This window comes from Myotis yumanensis, unplaced genomic scaffold, assembly GCF_028538775.1.
Source record: "Myotis yumanensis isolate MYYU_CA2020_CCGP unplaced genomic scaffold, mMyoYum1.0.hap1 SCAF_1, whole genome shotgun sequence".
In the NCBI taxonomy this organism is placed as follows: domain Eukaryota; kingdom Metazoa; phylum Chordata; class Mammalia; order Chiroptera; family Vespertilionidae; genus Myotis; species Myotis yumanensis.
Genome location: NW_027223752.1, coordinates 53,359,008 through 53,375,505, shown reverse-complemented (window position 1 = coordinate 53,375,505; position 16,498 = coordinate 53,359,008). Strand labels below are relative to the sequence as shown.

Here is a 16,498-nt window from a genome sequence, read left to right as displayed (position 1 = left end):
ATAGTTTGCACTTGGAGCAGGGGAGCAGGGTTCTCTCCCCCTCCCCCGCCATCACCCACTTCTTTGCGCCACTGGTGCATTTGTTGGGAAAGAGCTAAGGCCCTGAGTTTGGTCTGCATTATTTCTATGCTAAGATTTCATTGGGTATGTTTTTTCTTCTAAGTTCCCTCCCTGCTTGAATATTCTTGCAGCTGGAAAAATGTGCTCAGGACCTGGGAAGTACATCTAAAGCAGTGGGCTCCTCCATGGCGCAGCTCCTGACCTGCGCTGCTCAAGGCAATGAGCACTACACAGGTGAGACTCACGCCCGTCCCGATGCCATGGGGCGAGGGGCAGACCGCCGGGTGGGAATTCATTGACTTTACGGTGAACCTGACTTTTTTTTTTAGCAGCTCAACACCGTTTTCAAGCACTTTCCACATGCTTGTTACTTGGCTTAATGCTCTGCACACAAAAACCTAATAAAATATGACCCCCGCCCCCAAAAAAACTATTAGTGGGTCACACCCCTATTAGACTATAAGCAAACAGTAATTATAAACTTCTGGGACTACCTGCCCATGACTCTTGAAATCCCACTAAAGAAAAGGAGGGTAAAAAGGTCAAAGAGAATAAAAGAGGAGATTATAACAAACAAGATATCAATGAAATTTTCAAAGATGGAAGGAGATAGATCAGTAATAACTGAAAGAGCCGAATAAAAGCCTCAAGGTCTGCAGGGAGAGGGGTGGTTGAGTACTGGAGATGGCAGGAGTACACTGTAAGGAACAGATTGTGTAGTGATCCACTTTAGGAAAAACTCCAGGTTGTAAAAGAAAGGAAATGTTCGTGTAGTCAGAAGTAGACCCAGGAGGACATCTATAGCTATCTGAAATGGAAACAGGAGTTTCAGTGTAAGCCCATTGCTTGAAAATATGACATTAATCAGAAGAAAGCATAAGAACTGAGTGGCTCTAGGAGTAGGAATCAGGGGGAGGAGTGGGTATGGATTGTTGCTTTTGTTATTCTGTGCTACTGCTTGACGTTTTTTGTTTGTTTGAGATATACATTACTCTTGAAGTAAATATACATCCAGAAGAGAACATACATCCTAAATATATACCTTCATGAGTTATCACAAATATAATGCACCCCCAAACCACCATCAAGATCGAGTAATGGAACATTTTCAGCAGCTCAGTGGCATTGCTGGCTCATGGGCTGTGCAGCTATTCAGCTACGCTCCTTCCAGCAATAACGAAGGACCCAGTTGTCCTGTCAGCCTTGTCACCACTTGGTATTGTCAGCCATGGCCATTCTGTTAAGTGTGGAGCAGCGGCACATTGTGGTTTGAATTTGTGTTTCCCTGAGGAACAATGCAGTTGAGGACCTTTTCATTGGCCATTTGGGTAACTTCTTTTGTGAAGTGCCTGTTCGTGTCTTTTGTACATTTTTAAAAATTTGAATTTTCTATCCTTTTCTTATTTGTTTGTATGAATTCCATGTGCCTTAGGTATATTCTTGTATCTTGGCTTATCTTTTCACTCTCATAGAGGTGTTTGCTGAAAAACAAAATTTAAATTTTAAAATAGTCCGATTTACACTTATTTTCCTTTATGGTTAGTACTTTTTCCTTTTGGTTAGTACTTAAAATTGTGCCTCTCCAAAATCATGAAGATATTCTCCTCTGTTACAGTCTAGAAGTTTTGTTGTTTTACCTCTTACATTTAGAAGTGTAGTCAATCTGGAATTGAGTCTTGTAGACGTGCAAATAGGGTCCTACTTTAGTTTTTTTCCCACATGTTCATGCATTTGACCCAGCACTACTTTTTGAAACCCAGTAGTCTTTATTGGCACTTTATTATAAATTAAATGAGCACATGTATGTGTAAGTCGGTCTCTGTTCCTTTGTTTCTTTTCCATTCCTTTAATTGCCTGTTCTTAGTATCACACTTTTCTAATTACTACAGTTTTATATATACTGAGCGTTAATATCTAATAATGTAAGTCCTCCAACACTGTTCTTCCTCAGGTTAGTATTGACTATTCTTGGCCCTTCATAGTTCCACATCAGTTCTAGAATCAGCCTGTCAGTTTCTACCCACCCACCCACAAATACCCTGTGTTTTTTTAAATTGAAGTTACATGAATCAGTTTGGGGTAAATGGCAAATTATTGACTTTTTATCACAGTCTTCTAATCTGTGAATGGGTTATGTTCTTCCATTTATTTAGATTTTCCTTTCAGTACTGTTATATAGTTTTCTGCATAGAAGCTTTTGTTTTCATTATAGTGTGCATGATGCATCCTTTCCCATCCTTTCACTTTGAACTTTTCTGAGTGCTTATATTTAATGTGTATCCTGTCAGTATCATGTAGCTGCTCTTTGGTGGAGGGAGAAGTTCTTATTTTGTGTGACAATCTTTTTCTCTCAATTGGGATATTTGATCTATTTACATATACTGCAATTATTGATCATACTGGAGTTTGATTCTATCATCCTACTATTTTCTTTATGTCCTAGCTGTTCTAGGTTCCTTTTTCTCCCCTTTCTTGCTTTCTTTCAGATTTATATGTATTTGTTCAATTCTATTTCTCTCCTTTTGATTAATTTATTAGTTGTACATTCATTGAGTATTACCGTTTTTTAAAGTCTAATATAATTTACCATGTTTACCTCTTTCCAGACAGTGCAAGAATCTTGGGACACTTAAATTATATTTACATTTTTTCCAACTCATTCATTGCCGTGTGTTTTAATTCCACATACATTTTAATCTCCTCAATTCAGTCTCAGTATTGCTTCATGCAGTAGGTATAGATCGATTCACTCCCATGTTTATCTCCATGGCTCTTCATTCCTTCCTATGTCTCTGTTCTTCCACCTGGCCTTATTTCCATTCTACCTGAAGACCTTCTTTCATTACTCCCTTTAGTCTGAGTCTACTGTGACCAATTCCTTCAGTTTTTGTTTTTCTAAAAATGCCTTTGTTTAGCCTTTAATTTTGGTGGATAATTTCAATTATTATAAAATTTTAGGTTGGCAGTTATTTTCTGCCAGCCTTTGAAGATGTTATTCCATTGTCCTCTGGCTTCCTTTATTTCTCTTGTGAAGTCAGCTGTCAGTTTACTCTTCTAAAGGTAATGTGATTTTACTTTTCCCCTCTACTTGCTTTTTGAATTTTCTCAGCCTTTGATTTTCAAGCAATGTCCCCAGAGGAATTTTCTTGCATATTTATCCTGCTTTGGGTTGTAGTACTCCTTAAAAGTGGGATTTGTTGTCTTACCAAAGCTTTTTTTTTAAACTTTCAACCATTGTATCTTCAAATATTGCTTCTGCCCCCCCCCCCCCCGCCCCACCCTTTTATTTTGTCTTCTTTGTAGAGTTCAGTTACCACTTAAGTTAGCCATTTTCACTGTTTGGTGTGTCTCCTATGCTCTTTTCTATATTTTCCATAATTTTTCTTATTATTGTTTTTAATCCTCCCCTGACGATATGTTTTTTATTTATTTTAGAGAGGGAGGAAGGGACCCACACACACACACACACACACGCACGCACACACACACACGCACACACACACACACACGCCCACACGCACACGCACGCACACACGCGCGCGCGCACACGCACACACATGCACACACACACACGCACACACGTGCGCACACACACACGCACACACACGCGCGCACACACACACACTGATGTGAGAGAGAAACATTGATTGGTTGCCTCCCATGTGTGCCCTGACCGGTATCGAACCCACAACCTAGGCAGGTGCTCTGACTGAAAATTGAACCTGTAACCTTTTGGTGTACAGGACAATGCTCCAACTAACTGAGTCACCCAGCCAGGATACACCTTTTCTTCTTTATGCTTCATTCTTGATTTTTTCTTTTGATTTATCTGCAGCTCATGATTCTTCTCTTTAGTTGTGTCTATTCTGCTTTCATCCCCTTCTGTGGAGTTTTTTATTTTAAATATCATATTTTTCAGTATTATTAGAGCCATTTGATTGTTTTCTTATCGTTTCCATGTCCCTGCTGGAACTCTCTATCTTATCATCGAATTTCTTCAACATCTTTATTGCAGTTATTAAATGTCCAGTCCTAATAATTCCAATATCAGAATCATGTATGGACCTGTTTGTATTGTCTGGGTTTTTTCTCCTCTTTGTTTTCAGCCATTGGTCTTTACCTCCTGGTGTGAGATATATATCTATATATCTATATATCTATATCTATCTATCTATCTATCTATCTATCTATCTATATTGCCAATCATTGGCATTTACATTGTAGAGATAATTTGAGGCTCCAGCTTGTGTTTCTTTCCGTACAGAGGATTATTCTTTGCTCCCAGCAGGTGGTTAAGATAGCGGCAGATCACCGTAATATGCGGAGGGACTGAACTGATTGGAGATAGTGCAGTCTATTTCCAGCTTTCCTTTTAGCGGGGAGTCCTTTGTGCCTCCCATCCAAACATCTGTGGTGTTTACCAGGACATCGCTGTTTCTTGGGGTCAGAACTGTGGTTTTTTTTATCTTCCCAGACCCATGAGATTTCAGGAAGCTCTGCTCAGCTTCTCAGCTTCTGGCAAAATTGTTTACAAATTTAAAAATGCCTTGAGGGAAAATGCAACATTGTCTTCACTTCTCTGTGCTTTCATTCTTTGTTCACTCATCAAGGTAAAACTCATGCCTTGGTGACTTTACAATGCCTTCAAACAGATGTTTTTGTGTGTATGTTTTTCCAGTGTTTCTAGTGGTTTTTCTGAGAGACGGTTCATCTGCAATAAGTTATTCGGCCATTACTATAAACAAAATCCTCTCTCATTTTTAAAATAGCTATGTGTATTTATTGCTTGGAAAATAAGAGCACAGTAAGAGTTATGGCATAGCATAATATAGTACCTGCAAAGAAAAGAATGTACAGTTCTGTTAATGGGAGGGTAAGGGACATTTTCAGAGTAGAATTGACACCTGGGGTTTTAAGGATTGTTTAGGGCTCATTAAGCATTCAAGGAGAAGGAAAAGTATATATAAATTCTTAAAAGCGTAGGGCATAGGAGAGGTTTAAGTTTCAAGAATTTCTAAACTTTCCTGAAACCTTGCCAGATTTTGTCTGGATGATGAAATGTATTGTTAATGGAGCAAAGACTGCCTTACACCTTACATCATCTGACACTGATAACATTCAGGATGACAGACTGTCTCGCTGGTGTCTGAAAAACCACCTAAAAGTAGCACCATTCATTTTGGCAGTGGGAACAGCACCTATGAAGTCCCAAAGGTGAGAGAGAAAGGAAGGCTGACCAAATGAACTGAGAAAGGGTCCAGCAAAAGGCAAGGAGGGGAGGTGTGAGGATAAGGCTGGAAAGGTAGGCTGGGGGGTCCGATCCTAAAGGCCTCCTACGCCAATTTGAGTCATTTGAAATGTAACCTAAGAGCATGTGAAAACATTGAAGAGTTTTCCCCCACGGATACAGTTTACATTGCCTTTTATAGAAGTTGCTCTTCCTCTTGTGGGCAAATAAGTTGGAGGGAAACAAAGTTGGAGGCAGGGAGACCAGTGAGAAGGCTATCGCATGCATCCGCATGAGGGATGGTAGTGAAGGCGAAGAGGCGGGTTAAAGAGAGACCTGACTGTTGGTGACTGGCTGGGAGTGGCAGGATGGGAGTAAGGAAAGACAGCTTGTACCACGGCCTGATAGGTGAATGAGGAGATGTTGGAATCCCTGCGATGGAAATGCAGGACCATTGGCGGGCATGCTGGATGCCAGGTTCACTTTAAACGGAGGTTTGAAGTGCCTGCAGCATATCCAAGTAGAAGTACCCATTAGGCAGCTAGATATTTGCCTCTGGACCTCGGTAGAGAAGTCTGGGCTAGAGATGAAGATGTGTTAATGTTTAATAAAATTATAATGATTGAAACGGTGGAGATATATTTGCCTGGGGGGGAGTGGTAGGGTGAGAAAAGTTTATCAGATGGAACCGTGAGGAGCTCAAATATATTGAAGAAGGCCGAGCAATAGAAACCTTCAAAAGAAATGAGAACATGCAGCCTTGGAGAGAGGAAACTCGGAGAGAGGGATGTCTCTAGAGCTAGAGAGGTAGTTGCTGCCCAGACAGTTACCTACGAGAGACTTAAGGAACACCCATTGGCTTTAGGAAAAGCAGGGCCCTGCTCTCCCTGTTGAAGGCAGGAAAGTTAAAGAATGGGTGGGAAGCAAGGAGAGAGCGCGAATGGCAGCCTCGCTCTGGGCCTCAGTTCCCTGGTCCACGGTTAAGGTGTGTGGGACTCAGAAGTTACAGAAGCTGCCACAGGGCTGGATTCTGAAGCGGATGTGTGTTTGTTTGGCCAGTGCAGTATTCCAAATGTATTTCTGATCAGCCGGATACAATTCCATAGGCAGATGCCTTTCCACATCCCTTGGGACAGATTAAAACTCTGTCATGCTTGGTTTTAACCTTGTGAGTTTGCTATGTGGTCTAATGCTGTCTACACACAATCTACATGAATTCTGATCAAGAATAACTACAAAAAATCCCACTATCTTTTATATCACGGACGTGGCTTCTTAAGACTCTGTTACCGAATATAATTTAAGATCCAGGAGGCAAGAATTCTGGGGAAGTGATGTGTGTCTTCAAAGGACTGTGGGTTTGAAACAGTGGCCGGCTTTCCTGTTTCCCACGGCAGCTCTGGCACGGTCATGCACACCTGACTGTGGAGCAGTCTCATTTGGAGGGTGGTGTTTGCTTGAGGACCAGCTCTGATGATTCTCTTCCTTACATTGAGGATGCTGCTGTGAACTCTGCCATGGACAGCCCGAGATGTTCCCTGGGCTCCCAGCCTCTGGCGGCCTTGTTCCATCCTTTTGATGGTGTGGCCTCCTCTTTCTGGGAAACCTGATTCCTCCAAAGAGAACCCGGGATGTGCCCTGAGATTTCATGCTGAGTCCTTGGTAGAAAACATGTGGATGGACAAGCATCAGCTTGCAGAACTCCGTTCTTCTGGTTTCTGCCTTTTAAAAAAATAGTCTTGTTTCAGTAAAGGACTTTTGCATAAACATGACTTTCCTTATTGTGTATGATAAATGTTTTTATTTTTCCAAAGTCATATACAACTCTAATAGAAATGGATTCAGTTCATACGACAAAGAGGAAGGATCTAAAAGCCACAGGCTACGATTTTCAACAGTCAGAGCTTCCCCTAACACTTGTGGGAAACTGAGGCAACAGTCTAGGCCGCCCAGCTAATGAGCAGCAGAGCCAGAGCTAGATGAGGTCTTAACCACACCTCATCTGCAGCCCTTCTGCACAGGGACATCCTTCCGCCCTGGGCCAGAGCTTAACCGTAAAGTAGAATGGCTGTTTTACGCAGCTTGCTTCTCTCCGCCACCTTCGCTTTATTATCTTCGTGTTTTCTCTCCTGGCCTTCTCCTCTGCCTCAGAAAGCACTTTGTTCAAAATCTTTGATTCTGCATGTTGCACACGGAAGTGCCGTGTGAGAAGCGGTGGACTGTGGTTTTGTAACCTGCCTTGATTAGGTTGTAGAGTTATGTCCCAGCTTGTGTGGCGTACTAAACATTTACAGGTCAGCAAGTCTGCAGTGCTGTACAGTTGTCTTGTTTTATGGAGCTGGGCCTTTTGCACTCTTTATTGTATTACGGGCCCTCATCATCCTCAGCAAGAAGAGGACCACCCGCCGTGTCTGTCGATTCAGCGAAAGCAATGGCTGGTAAAGGCCACACGCAGTGGCCCCCAGAGACCGTCCAGCCAAAGCCTTTAGAAAAAATTGATTTGCGTATTTTTCATGCCGATGTTATATCCTTTAACAAGATCCCTCATTGTTCTCTATCCCAGAGAGCACTGTGCAGAGAGTCTGACCCAGAAGTTAGAAGACCTCAGGTCTGGCTCTGGTGCTGCCTCTAAAAGCATGTTCATGGACAAGCGCCGGGCCTTGTCTATGAAACGGTTCAGAGATGAGCTCTAAGGTCGGCTCTTCTGCAACTCTCAGGATTCTCAGGTGCCTTTGTCACGTGCTCTGGCATTTCCAGTCTGCGTCCTCTTCTTGGGTCGCAAAGGACTAGGTGCTGTGTAGGAAGGCTCATGTTCATTCTGCAGGAGGTAGCGCCAGAGTTTTTAAGGAGCAGTTTATACCCGTAGTTCATCACCAAATCCCAACATCTTTAGGAGTGAATTGAAAGGTGAACAGGCTTCTCACAAAAGAGGAGATGCCAATGGCCATTAAGTGAGAAAGTGCTCAATATCATTACTCACTAGAGATATAAAAATTAACCCTCAGTGAGAGGCACCTGCACACCCACCAGAATGGCTAAAGTAAAAAATCTGACAATAGCAAGTTTCACCTAGGATGCAGAGCAACTGGAACTCTCATACATTTCTGGTGGAGTGCATCATGGTAAAAAACATTCTGAAAAAAAGCTTTGTAGTACTTCTAAAGCTAAATTTACACTACTCTGTGACCCAGCAATTGTGTTCCTACGTTTATATTTTAAAAAAACAATTCCATATGTCAACCTAAATGCGTGTACAAGAACTTTCTTGGTAGCTTTATTTATAGTAGCCAAACAGGAAACAATCCAAGTGTCCATCAGCAGAATAATGCATAAACAGATGTTGATGTATTCATGTAAATGAAATACTACACACCAAGAAAACGGAATGAACGGCTATGGGTAACAACATGGGTGACTCTCACAGCATTATGGTCCGAGAAAGAAACCAGATATAAAAGGATACATACTGTGTGGTTCCATCAACGTGGAGTTTAAGAACAGGTAAAACCAGGCAAAAGTGATAGAAACTAGAATAGTGATGACCTCTGGTATGAGAGGACATTGACTGGGAAAGGGCACGAGTGATGCGAATGTTCTATGTCTCCATCTGGAGGACAGATATATGTAGATGGATACGCAAGTAGAAAGTCGCTGAGCTGCCCATAGAGACTTGTTCACTTATTGTATAGTAGGGGCCCAATGCATGAATTGGTGCACCTTTGGACCGTGAGGCTGCAGTGACCCATCCTCCACACTCCCGCCCTGCCCCTCCTGCCACGGTCCTTGGTCCCAGGTCTCCTGGCAGCCTCGCTCCCGCTGCCTCCGCTCCTACATGCTGACGGGGGCCCACTCGCACCCGCTGATGGCGTGGAGCAGTTGGGGCCAGCAGTTGGGGCCAGCACCAGCAGCGGGTGTGAGCAGGGCCGGTGCCATTAGTGAGTGTGAATGGTGGCTGCTGTCTGATCACCTCTCAGGAGCAGAGGTAGGTGGAGAAGCCCTAGGGGCAATCAGGGCCACAAGCGATGAGACCGGCACCAGGCATTGGCAATGGGTGTGAGCGGCGGCTCCAGCGCAGCCATGGGTGCAAACGGGGCGGCACCAGCAGCAGGTACAAGTGCTGGGCAGGACCGCAGTGTGTGGGAGCAAAAAATTTTCAGTAACCACCAGAGGCTTGCCCCAATGACAGCAACTGGCGCTCCACCTTTTGTCTGGCACCTGCACTCACCTGCTCCACTATCCCACCATGGCCGATGCCCACAATGTTCCGCACTCTGCCACCTGCTGCCGAAGCCCGCCATGTTCCGTGCGCTCCCCCTGGTGGTCAGCGCACGTCATAGCAACTGGTTGTTCAGTTGTTGCACTGTTTGGTCTATTTGCACATTAGGGCTTTATATAGATAAGCTTATGCCCCAATCAAAACAATTGAAAAGAAAGGTGGGTTTGAGTGAGTCTCCTGTGTGTGATCCCATGCACTTGGTGTTCTGGGTCTAGGAGCAGTGGGGCAGTGGGGGTGAGGGGAACCAGAGGGAAATAGTTTTCATCATGGCATTTGTTAGAATGTCTCTCTTGGATTGGTCCAGAGCCAGTGGTGTGGGCGACTTCTTTGAGAAGCAGAGCAATTCAAATTTTATAATAAGGAATCTGGAGCTCAGGTGTGCCACTCTTCTTTCTAGGAGGCTCCAGTCTAGAGGTTTACTCCCAAGTATGACTTTAGATGGCTTTTATACACAGGAGTGGCAGCTAGAGAGACTGCCCAAGCTCTGAAGACACTGGCCCAGGCTGCCCGTGGAGTGGCTGCATCGACGAGTGACCCTGCAGCTGCACACGCCATGTTAGATTCTGCTCGCGATGTGATGGAGGGCTCGGCCATGCTCATCCAAGAAGCCAAGCAGGCTCTGATTGCTCCTGGAGATGCGGAGAGTCAGCAGAGGCTGGCCCAGGTGAGGCCCGGAATGGTGGTCATCACTAAAGTGGATGTGTTAGCAGGCTCCCTCCTGGGCATTCTTCTTCTGGTGTGAACACTTACTCAGTGGGTGTTTCCAGGACCTTCCATAACAATGCTACCCTTACCTACATAATACTTACTTTTGAAAAAAAAATAGTATTTTTTTAATGATTTCAGAGAGAGAGAGAGAGAGAAACATCAATGATGAGAGATAATCATTGATTGTCTGCCTCCTGCACACCCCCTACTGGGGATCGAGCCTGAAACCCGGACATGTGCCCTGACCAGGAATCAAACCCTGACCTCCTGGTTCATAGGTCGACGGTCAACCACTGAGCCACACCAGCCAGCCTTAATACCTACTTTAGTAAGTCTTGCCTAGTAGCCAACATAATGTGCCAACAGAGAGTATGGGGGACTTTACTCTGTTGAAATCTGCCCTTGGAGCTTTAGGAGTCAGGACACAACCTGTTTGCTTTGGGCCTACATATGCTCGAAGGTATTCCGCTTCCTAGCCTGCGAGATAAGGTAGATGTACTTGCTCTGACCACTCGGAGTTTTAAACTCTGACTCTCTCCTGCCTCTTAGGAGGAGTCTTCAACTACCTGATGCACCTAGTTGGTTAGAGACCTCCTGGGCGAAGTTCTACACCAGTGACTAGATTGGCATAACCCACATCTTAAGGTCTTGCCCTTTAACTGAGGATTCCAAAGAGTAAAAACAGGGGGCCCTCACACTTGCTTGAAAGGCATCCTGTGGGCGCCTCCAGGTGGGTCTGGAAGTGCTCGGAGCGGGCTGCCTGCCCTCGGGCAGTGAGGCTGGGGGCTGATGACTCAGAGGGTCGCTGAGCAGGAATCAGCCACAGCCCCATGAACTGTGACCCAGAGAACTCCAGGCCTGCTTCCACCTCTCTGATTTCTGCAGGGCTCTCAACAGGGAAGCTCTTTCTGTTTCTCTTGGTATCAGACATCTTTGTTTAGCACCTGACATGATATTGGCAAGCTCAGAGTTTGAATCGAGGAGTTAAGACTTAGCCTGGCTTTGGGGAAAAGCAGGGTGTACTGTCTCAGTGTGTCATACCCTTTGCCAAGACAGGATATTTACCACAGGGAGAGGCCAGAGGAGGAGATTTAAGGGTAAACAGTGTCAGGAAGATGCTGGTGGACCATTTCCCCATCTTGTTTCAGCTCTGCATACTGTCACTGCTCATTCCCAACACGTGCAAAAATGTACGGAAAGCCGCTTTCTTACAGAGCTTTTCTCCTTCCGTGTACGCAGGTGGCCAAGGCCGTCTCACACTCCCTGAATAACTGTGTGAATTGCCTCCCCGGGCAGAAGGATGTGGACGTGGCCTTGAAGAGTATCGGGGAGTCCAGCAAGAAGCTACTTGTGGACTCGGTGAGAGGTTTGGGGTTGGGAAGGGGCTTCGGGGAATGGAGCTCACTGGGGTCTTCTCTCCCCCAGGGGTTCTCTGAGAGCCAACCTCTCCTTTAGGAGGCTGCTCTTCCTGCCTGTCTGCCTTTTCCTTGTTTGGCTTTCTGCTCAGTGAAGTTTCCAGGTGGAGCTTTTAAAGTTCACTTTTTCTTGAAACCCATTTGCCATTTGCTCTTGGGACATCCCAGTGAGACAGGAAAGGGGGGAGTAGGTGATCATCCGACTTGTTATCAGAGCATCTGAGACAATGACGATCAGGCAATGGAGGGAGATGTGTCCCGAGATTCACTAAAGGAGAGGTAGTGTGAGGGGTTTCACCTGGGACCTGTTTCCTTCCCTGTTCTGTGAGCCTCCTTCTGAGAGGCGTGTGCCTGTTTATCTTTGTTTCTTTTCTGTCTGGTGCCCGGCACCTGCCAGGTGTGCAAGCAGTGCATGGGGTGTGACAGCGAGAGTCTAGCCTCTCTCTGCAACTTTTCATATACAGTCATAGTTCTGCTGGTGACGGTTCTGTTCTGTAGCCAAGCTATATTATGAGCAAAAGCCACTCATAAAAATGGATGGCTGTTAGTTTGGAGGAATAGGAGTGGGAGGGTACTGGCATCAGTGTTTTAGTTCTGAAGAGCTAAAGGTTTGAGAGCTTCCGCCTAAGAGAGACAACAGAGAGTTGTGCTTCAGAGAGTGAATCCTGGAGGCAGATTGCCCAGATGTGAGTCCTGACTGAGCCACTTCGGAGACCATAGCCCCTGAGGATGGCTGTCTTACTGTTTTTAGAACCACAGTGTCTAGCACTGAATAGGTATTCAACAAATGTAAATGGGTGAATGAATGCATATATGTTGAAGGTCAAATTTAACATGAGCTCAGGCCACACAGAGCCTTCAGTCTCAGTGACTTAAACGCATCCCTGGAGAATCTGTCTTCGTCCACAGTCCCTTCCTCTATCTCTCTCATGCAAAGGGAACTTCTCACGGGCTGTGCCTTTTGTTCCCCACAGTTACCTCCAAGCACAAAGCCGTTCCAGGAAGCCCAGAGCGAACTGAACCAAGCAGCGGCCGACCTGAACCAGTCTGCTGGGGAAGTGGTCCATGCGACCCGCGGGCAGAGCGGGGAGCTGGCTGCAGCCTCCGGGAAGTTCAGTGACGATTTCGATGAATTCCTCGATGCTGGCATTGAGATGGCGGGCCAAGCTCAGGTGTGTGTGTGTGTGGTGGGGGGCAGTCTGGAACTGACCCCTCACCTCTCTACTCCAATGGACAGGCCACCCTTGAGGCCGATTGGGCAAATAGGAACGGGGAACCTGTCCACAGGCTACCCTGTTGCGTTCTTTTTGCCGCTTAGGAAGCTCCGTGATCTCACCGGAGTGGCATCCCCAAGATGCTATCAGCTTCTGTGTGAGGTGATTCTTGGAGATGGGGAACGATTCCCACAGACCTCCAACAAAATGCGTCACTTTATTTACATCTTTTGGAGGGAGGGTGGTGAGAGGAGGGGGGAACATGTTTAGCCGAGATTAGTATAGCTCCACATCCTGTGCTTTGAGTGCGGTAATAGAGTAAAAGGCCGTGTTGTTGAGGTTCGGCGGGCCCATCTAAAGGGACGGTATCTAATACTGAGTCAGAGGATTAAAAATCACCTCCTCCAGACGAACAGATAAACTCCTGGTTTAAAGCAAGGGAGCATGACTGGTCTGGTGCCAGCCTGCGGAGCTGTTTCCCCCGCGCTCCTGCCATCTCCCTAACAGAGCCACCCAGGGTGCTTCTTGCTCTGTTATCTACAGAGGGTGAGAAATGGGCCCTCTCCCGGGTCAGGAACTTGTGGGTTGCAGTCAGCTCTGACTGTTGAGACAGGGCTGGCCGCCTGTGCCAGGCTGAGACGGACGGGCCCCTTGACAACTCCAGCATTGTTGAGCAAGACGCTGGCCTGTGACCTGGCCTGTGCACTGTGCGCGTGCTCGCGCCCCCCTCCCTCCCCCTCCCTCTAGTGCCTCTACTTGTGAGATAGCACAGCTCTTGGCTGACCCACTTGGGGAGGAATTTCTGTCCTGTTTTGCAACTCTTGGTCTGGGTGTCTGTCTGGGGAAGCGTAGACACCAGTCAGTGTCCCAACAAGTTAGGCATCTGCAAACTAGTTGGGCTTAATTCAATCTATGTAGATACCTTGCTTCTATCCCAGGACGCTGCTCCCAGCTCTCTGACGGCTTGCCAGGAGTGATGGAGCATCCCTAGTTACTCCGGCCCCTCTTGACCTTTCAGACCAAAGAAGACCAGATCCAGGTGATCGGGAACCTCAAGAATATCTCTATGGCATCCAGCAAGCTGCTGTTAGCTGCCAAGTCTCTCTCTGTGGACCCAGGAGCCCCCAATGCGAAAAACCTCCTCGCTGCAGCTGCAAGGTGAGAGCGGAATGAAATGGGCTTCTCGTGTGTTGATAAGCAGGGTCAGTGTTTGCGGATATGCTGGCATCCTGCTGCTTTTGCTGAGCAAAGGATTGGTGTCATCCTGGTGCTGTCAGAGGGGGAGCCCAGAGTGGCGGAGACGCTAGGGTTTCAGTAAACTGGCTCATTTTCATGTGCTTTCCCGTTTGCAGGAACCTGTCTTCTCCTCCAGCCTTTTCCGCTGGCCTTGCTTAGACTTAAGACCCTCAATGATTTATAAGTCGATTTTTAAAAAAAGAGTGTTATGTTTTTCAGATTATGAAAGCAATATATGCGTGTGGAAAAACAACTCAGAAAATACTGGAAAATATTTTTTTAAAAAAGAAAAGAAAATGATACTCAACTAGCCATTCCTCATTTCTTGAGCACTTGCCTGTCCGCCTGGCAGCAGTGTTAGATGGACGGAAACATGTTCAGTCTGCCCCATGCAGAGGGATTCTTGTTTAGGGTGAACGGGGTGGCCGTGGGAGTAAATAGTTCTTGGAAATACATTAAAACAGGAATCTGCGTTTTGGATGATGTCATTGTTCTTCTTTCCTGTTGTTCCCACCCAGGAAGTGGGTGATAGAATACAGTGCCTGCCCCAGGGCCCTGTGGCTATGAGTTTGGTAACCAGTGAGCGAAGGCTAGTGTGCAGAGAAACTCATGACCACCAGGAAATTTCTCACCTCACTCTCCTGACCTGAATGGGGAGGGCGTTTGCTGCTGCTGTGGTGGTGTGGGCAGGTTTTCTTGACATTACTTGGCATCCTCACGTGTACAGGAAAGCGGGCAGCAGGAAGAGATTAAATGCAAAACCATTAGGATCTAAAGCCTAATTGGGAACTTTTCAAAATGGGCAGATGACTGGTTTTTAAAAAGCATAGCTTCAATTCTACATTGTTAAACTTGGTCTTATGAGTTTACTCATTTGTTTTTCTATGGCTTTCTCTCCTGGGAGCTCAAAGGCTGTTTTTTAAGTTGTCAGAGTCAGGAGGCCCGAATTACAGTCCAGGCTTTATTGCTTACTAACTAGGTTACACCGTAGGGTCCCTCACCTGCCTAAACTTTCCCGTCTGCAAAGTGGGGGTGTGCACATCATCCTGAAGGTCTTCTCAGTTCTCAGGGCATGAGATACCATGGTACTAATAGTGAAAACCTGCCTCTGGTCCCCGCATGGCTTGTAGTGCTATTTTTTTTTGGGGGGGGGGGGGGGAGGGGAGGATTAGACATATCAGGGCAGTTCCTCAGAAAATCCTCGAGTTTCTTCATTTATTCCCAAATACATACTTTAGCTTCAAACAGTAGCTAGAGCCATTAGGAGACTGGAAAAATATCCTGACGTCTCCCCACTTCCATCTTATGCTGTGTGTTGTGATAGTTTGAGTGAGTCTCTCCCAGGGCCGGGGCGGGAGGGGGATATGTGTGCTGTGCTGAGCAGCTGTTTCTGGTATAAAACCCTCCAGTGATTGTTCTTTTTTTCTACAAAGAACCTTAGGATAAGGCAATTGACATTTCCAGGTATCTGATCGCAGATGTTTTTCATTATCTTCAGTTTTTTGCATCATTTCAGAATTACAGTTTTCAGCTTAGAATGTATTGTTCACTCTCTTAAATTGTGGGAAGAAGGGGAGAGTAAGAACTGGCCTTTCAAAAGCCAGATAAGGAAGGAAACGCAGACCCCCGCACCACCACCACCACCACCACCAAGAAATGTTGCGGTGACCTGGCTCTGTGGGGACCTGGAGGCCCCCTGGTGGTGACATTGAGGAAAGGCTGGCAAGACTTTAGGTGAAAAAGCTTTCTTTGCCTGTGTTGTCCTGGCTTTCAGCAGTCTACCGGGAGTTCCCAGCCTGTTGGTTTTATAGCCAGGTCAGCACTTAAAAATCATTATGTGAAATGATTATCTCAGGACGGAACTGCTGCGAGAAGATGCTGGCACATTCCTGCTGGCTTCTTGGCACGTGCTGGCAAGCCCTGCTCCCGGGGTGGTTTCCCAGCCAAGCTCCCAGGAGGCCAGGTGAGTCAGGCAGCCGCCTCTTGGTAAAGCTCTCCCAGGTTGGGCTGTATTCATTACCCACATTTGTACCACATGCCGGATGTGGGATAGAGCAGGCGCTGGGCGTGCATTATGGATAAGACAGGCATGGCCCTGCTGGAGTTTGGGCAGGTGGCATATACCAGGAGCCTGAGCCATCTCGGCCTCCCAGTGGTGCTGAGCTTAGGTTCACTTGCAGGTAAGCAGCAGGGATCGGATCACTGTGGCCCTCATTTCAGCCCCACTGCCTTCCCAGCCCTAGAGACAGCCAGTCCCTTCATCTGGGCCTTCCTTCCAGTTGTTGGTCTCCTCTAGAATGTTCTCTTCCCTTTATCCAAATCAGGGTCACACTCAGGCCTGACCCCAGTCCACGTGGAGCCT

At 46.3% G+C, this 16,498-nt stretch overlaps 1 protein-coding gene across 6 annotated transcripts in view; it reads left to right on the top strand.

Annotated features, from left to right (window-relative positions):
- The window catches only part of TLN2 (talin 2), a 421,578-nt gene that overhangs the window by 308,017 nt on the left and 97,063 nt on the right, over positions 1–16,498 (top strand). For all 6 annotated transcript variants that reach the window (XM_070421588.1, XM_070421561.1, XM_070421564.1 and 3 more), the window contains 5 exons: positions 192–294; positions 10,019–10,227; positions 11,511–11,630; positions 12,661–12,858; positions 13,919–14,058. In XM_070421588.1, coding sequence (XP_070277689.1) covers positions 192–294; positions 10,019–10,227; positions 11,511–11,630; positions 12,661–12,858; positions 13,919–14,058 — 770 coding nt within the window. The remainder of the gene's footprint in view (positions 1–191; positions 295–10,018; positions 10,228–11,510; positions 11,631–12,660; positions 12,859–13,918; positions 14,059–16,498) is intronic.